This window comes from Meleagris gallopavo, unplaced genomic scaffold (assembly GCF_000146605.3).
Source record: "Meleagris gallopavo isolate NT-WF06-2002-E0010 breed Aviagen turkey brand Nicholas breeding stock unplaced genomic scaffold, Turkey_5.1 ChrUn_random_7180001955522, whole genome shotgun sequence".
Classification (NCBI taxonomy): Eukaryota; Metazoa; Chordata; class Aves; order Galliformes; family Phasianidae; genus Meleagris; species Meleagris gallopavo.
Genome location: NW_011216282.1, coordinates 1 through 5,800, shown reverse-complemented (window position 1 = coordinate 5,800; position 5,800 = coordinate 1). Strand labels below are relative to the sequence as shown.

At 42.6% G+C, this 5,800-nt stretch overlaps 1 protein-coding gene across 1 annotated transcript; it reads right to left on the bottom strand.

Annotated features, from left to right (window-relative positions):
* Nucleotides 1-1,877: 1,877 nt before the first annotated feature.
* On the bottom strand, nucleotides 1,878-3,502 carry DMRT3 (doublesex and mab-3 related transcription factor 3; the record flags this gene model as incomplete). The annotated part of the gene is made up of 1 exon (XM_003213505.3): nucleotides 1,878-3,502. A coding segment is annotated over one exon (965 nt), but the record flags the coding sequence as incomplete, so codon positions are not given.
* Nucleotides 3,503-5,800: the final 2,298 nt, after the last annotated feature.

Below are 5,800 nucleotides of genomic sequence, written 5' to 3'. Positions count from 1 at the left end.
TTACTTTATTAAAAAAAAAAAAAAAAGTTATTCTGAATTTAGTCAAAGAGTATTTTATGATTCCTGAAAGAATGACTGTTTTAATTTCTGTGCTTTCAAAGAAAAGTTTATCAAAAGAGATAGAATTCAATAATCATATTGCTGACCCTGCATTTTTCACCTAGCGTGTTTGGAGTAAGAACAGTTTACCCCAATTTAGCCAAAGGTCATCTTTCTCTGAAAGATACGTCCCAATTCCAAGATGTCAAATTTCTGCTCACTGAAAATCCAGAGACCACATTGCATAAGATCACTGTGAGCTGTCGGCTGCCACTGTTTGGTCTTCCCGCTGGAGGTTATTCGTCCTCTGCTAGGAAACAAAACAAACAAACAAACAAAAAATCCAAACAAACAAAGAAACAAAAGAAACAGAATTCATTCAACCTACAAGGATAACTATAAAAAAGTCTCTGCTGGAGCGAAATCTGCTTGGTGCATGTGCTCAAAACCTGAGCTCATGGATCTGTTTGTTCACATCTAGCCTTTCTCCTAACCTAACTCCTCTATGATGTCGGAGCACAGCATTTCACTACCTCATCTCTTTCTGTTTGCAAGATCAAGCCTGTTTTACGAGTATCTATTACTTTTCTGTCTGGAGTGTCTTGAAGATGAATTTGTTTACAACTGCCATGTGAGTATGGACAAATCTGTCAGTACAAAACTGCAATTCTGCATTGATGAAAATTCCAGATGTTCTTATATTTGCATAAGGAACACTATTAATTTTCTTTCCTCCACTCTCCACCTTCCCTTCTTTGCTCTCTAGCATACAACTACAAATTGCTTTACTGAAAAGATTGCAAAAATATGCAATAAAAAGTGTCTTTCTGATCATTTGTCCCCCAAGGAAAATAAAACCATTATTTATTTTATTCTCCTTCTGCTTGTGCTTGTTCAATATCAGTATAAACTGTGGGATTCATTGGGTACACAAACTTTACAAAGTTTGAAATGACAAATGAGAACACAGGCATTAACATTAGCAATGGCACTAGACAACATGCCTGACAAATTCTACAGTTTTACATCCCATCTGCTTTAGATCTCCCCCCTCTAGGGGAACCTCATTGGGATGAGGAGTAGGGCTGATCTGTACACCTGGCAGGCCTGCCATCCATTTCATCTACATTGAGAGACGTGTTTTCGAAAAACCAGCTGCCAAGCAGACGTGGTCACTTGCAAATGGTTAAAAAAATGGCACAAAAACCTTAACAAACATCTAGGTGGACAATGAATGTCCATCACCAGAAGCAATTTGTAGTGTTATTCTGACACTGTAGTGTAAGTAAGATAAAAGGGGAATTCATGCATGCAAACATGCAATAAATTGTTCAAGTCATTACTTTTCCAGATGCAGGAAAGTTGCCATTTAACTCAACATTTTTTTAAAGAAGGGGCTGCTACTACATCCTATCTCCTATTTCTGTTTCTGTAGCACAGGAAAAAATGTTTCTGAAGGGTCAGGAGAGCCATTTTTTGTTTTTTGGTTTTTGTTGTTTTTTTTTGTTGTTGTTTGTTTGTTTGTTTGTTTTTCTGATTACTGTGACTGTAGCTTTACTGTCCTGAACTTGGAAGCATTAGTAGCACATATCCAAGGACTTAAGCTTCCCTCATGATAGCATTTGCTGAGTCTCAGTTTTAAGCTACGAGGCATGGGGGCAGAACATGGACTGAGAAAAATAGACTTCCCTTGACTGCTATTGCTGGAGCTAGACATTGTTACCCCAGCTGGCAATTAATCAACTCTCTATCCTCAGAAATGCTATTTGCCCAATATAAATGACATAAACCAAGATCATCATCTTAGTTTATTTTTCTAGAGACCTTAGCATGCTACATTAACCTGACAATGTTTAATCTTGTGTTCATTTCACAATACACTTCATGCAATTCACAGCTGTAATTGGTTTTACACTGACATTACACGTTTCGACCTAGCCATGGGAAAAGAATAACTCGTAAGATTATTTCTCTAAAAAGTGTCCAAGCTCAAACAGTACAGAAGCAGTTCATGCTAGTTCCATGTGCATAATTCTTCTGCCTTTTCTTTCAATGCAAAGATGATGACTGGTCCTTGTTTTAGTCCGTCTGCAATTGAACTACTTTTGTTTGATTTCTTATGTCCTGAGGAGTTCTCTCTTATAAAACAGCATTCAAGTATTCTAGTTTAATATCCCCAGTTGTCTGAGTTAAGGAACAAAGTAGACCTTGAGCTTCTGTTTCTGCTACGAATCTTCCAGAGTCCCGTAACCGATGGCCGTAAAGTCTTCCTTTGTAGTACACACTCAGAGTTAAAGCCAGAGTATTGCTATTTGGCATTATCCAATGAAGTGCAAGAAATTCAATAAGTTATGTCTTTATTGCTATAGTACAATACCAAGCAAAGTCACCTTTTAATACAATTGCAAAGGTTTCATAGAGTATATGTCTCTCCTCTTCAGGCTCAGTAGTTCAGCTGCAATGCAAATATCATTTACTTATCGTATGCCAAAGTCATTCTATGAAGACGTGTTGAGTATTCTCGAGTCTGAAGAATCAGACCTTTCATCATACTCATCTTCTGTGTAAAGAGGTTGCTTAGACACAATAGGACATCCGTCATCAGGGATTGAGATCCTAGGATCTTCCGATGAGCGAGAAGGAAGGACAGGAGAGCTTCGGAAGACGCTGGCCGAGTTGCTAGAGAAAGGACTGACGTACTGGGACCGCAGCTGGTATTGCTGCTGCAGCGTCATGGTGTTCCACAGGGTGACATCATTAGGCAGGAAAGGACTGGACTGGTTTCTTGCCAAAGTGTTCCTCAGCATCAGCGGGTAGCGAGGTGGCTGAGGGAATGGGTGCTGCAAAGGTACGGCCAGAGGATTGGGCACAACATTGCTGGAATCGGCAGAGAACCTCAGCGTGTCGGGGACCCTGAAGGCCGAGCCCACAGACCACTTGGAAGAGGAAATAGGATAGGAACTCAGCGTGTGTTCAAAAATGTGCCCGTTGGAAGGCAGAACTAGACCATCTGGCTCTGCAGAAGTTCTCTCCCCGCTGGCCACTGAAGACCGACTGGACAGGAGAACCTCAACAGCGCTCACCAGGTCACCACCACATCCCTTCAGGATCAACTCCAGCACAGTCGGCTTCTGGTTAGGGAAAATCTTTTTCAGCACTTCCAGTGGAGGTCTGTTGGCTTTCAAGCTAAAAGGTAAAGAAACTGTCCCAGAAGGACCTTCTATCAGGAGGTGGTTCTGCTCTGCATGATACTTGGGGCTCTCTGGACGGCTCTCTGTGCTCCCACCATTTTTCTGAACTGCATAACCAACCTCATCCACTGATACAATTTCTGGGCTTTCAGGAGTGAAGCAGGTTTTGGCTTTAGTCATGTCTGGGGAACTCCTTTGGTCTGTGTCTTTGTCACTGTAAGTCTCAGCATTGTCTGTTCCACTGGCGTCACCCAACCGCTCCTCACTGATGTCTGCAAAGGAAGGCAGAAAAGTCAACAAATGCTGAGTCCAAATGCTTTTATGGACACCTGAGGATAGACTCTTCTTATAGGGAACAGAACAGGCTCCTAGGGGAAAAAAAGCATTTTTCTGCTAAAATTAATTTCTCTTTGCAACATCACATGAGAACAAAACTGCAAAAGAGTAATGTGACATGGTCTAGGCATTTTATGCTTCTTTACAGTTATCTGTCTCATCCTTCCATGTATAAGAAAAGAAGCAGTGTCATTTTTTCTCCCGCATCAAATGTGCAACACCAATCATTTTGTCCTTCTTCACTAGTTACAAGACAGCAACGAGCCACACAAGCACAACTGCTCTCAGAGAAACTTGAGTACTTTCACTCTGTAATTCCTCACTTGCACTATTGCACTGGTTGTGAGATGATGATATTCAGAGAAATCTTGGAAGACCAAAATTTCCTCTGGAAGTGCAACAGTATTGGTAGAATCACTGCACCACATCTGCTGGCTCAAGGTTAAAGAGCTTTTCACATAAATCAATATATTCCAATTGTGGTTCTGCAGAAATCAGTTCCTTCCCCAGCAAGAACCACAGGTTTCTCTTCTGAACCTGATCACAGCCGATGCCTTCACTGATTAGAACACAAAACTCAGAAAAAAGAAAAAAAATCTGAAAGGACCAATTGAAGGCATCTGGTCCAAACTCCTGCTCAGAACAGGACCAGCCTAAAATTTAGAGCAATTTGTTTTAGTCCCTGCTCAGCTGAGCTTTAAATATTTCTAAGACTGGGTGCTCAGCAACCTCCTTCAGCAGTTGTTTCAGGTACCTACCTTGCCTTTCACGTGTGAAGATAAGAAGAGCAAGAGCAGAGCACAGGACTGAGCACAAGCCTTTAGACCTTGCTGTGCCGAAGGGACACACAAAAATGGAGATACCCCATGTCTCTGATCACTTGGGTAAAGCCTGGCCAGAGAATGGAAACGTTTGGAACAAAACTGCTAGTCAGAAAGAAGATAAAAAGATTAATTGCTTTTGCAGTGTGTGTGCAAAGGGGGCAATGTATTTGCTTGAGATTACTTGCTGTCACTTATCCAAGGATGCTGTTCTGCTGACCTCCCTCATGCAGTGCAGTGTTGACTTCCTGACAAACATCAACACCTGGGGAGGGGGACACTGTGCAAACTGATGTCGACAGAGGCTGTGTTCACACAGCAGTGCTTTTGAATGTGCAAATGTGAAAGTCTGCAGAAACCAGTGGAAGTACTTGCCTGGCTTCCCAAGCTCACAGTGATCAGCCCAACTTGATATGCCACAAAAAAAGCAAAAGCTTCCAAAATGTGCTCACAGTCACCCCTACCAGACTGAGAGGGAACTAAAGGCATGTAAATGGGAGATCCTTGCTGCTCACCTCCTGCAGGTCTGCCTCACGGTCTCACTCTCATTCTGGGAATGGACAGGACATTTCTGGTGCAATTTACCCACTTTCTCATTCTGAGAAAGGAGTCAGGGTCTGAGTAAGCTGAGCAGGAGGTCGCCATGCTCTCCAGAACGGGAGCTACATTCCTCTGCTGTAAACTATCAGCTCCTGGCAGAGCAGAGCAGACAGTCAGCAAGGCTGTTCTCTGCTCGAGGCAGGAGCGATGGCCATCCTATGGAGCCGCAGGTGCTGCTGGCTCGGGCAACAGAGGATGAGAGTGGGAACAGAGCTGAGGTGTCCTTCTGAGGATCCTGCCCTTCTCTCTGAGGTGCATGACTTGGGCTGGTTACCCGTTTTTCAGCTGGTTATGCTCTCTGTCCAGTGCTAGTAGAGAATATATAGGTATACTACATGAGGCAATGTGCATATGAACTTCTTTATGCACTCTGCTTTAGTCTTGCCTTAGCATCCGTGGGGAATACAGAAAGCAAACAAACCCATAACATTATCCTTTCGAGAGAATGTTAAGAACTTGATGTAGCTTTTACATGAAAAATAAAATAAAAGAAAACAAAACAGGAGGATCATGCCACCTTTCCCTCTTAATCCCCCCACACCTTCATAGCCATACATTTATTACCAGAGAAGGGATGTTAAGAATAATTCACGTCTGAATGAAAGGGCAATTTACATGTTCGCGGGCAGCCCGAGGACAACTAATTGCCTCTGTCTCTGTCGTGCCAGAGATAGAGCGGCATTTAAGGGAGACGTTTGTCCTAATTTCCACATAGATAGATTGCGCTGAGGTACCTGCGGACCACATACACGTAAACTCAGGTCAGAACTACCGTGCTCTGCCAAATGATCGACTGATAACAAAGCTAAAAAA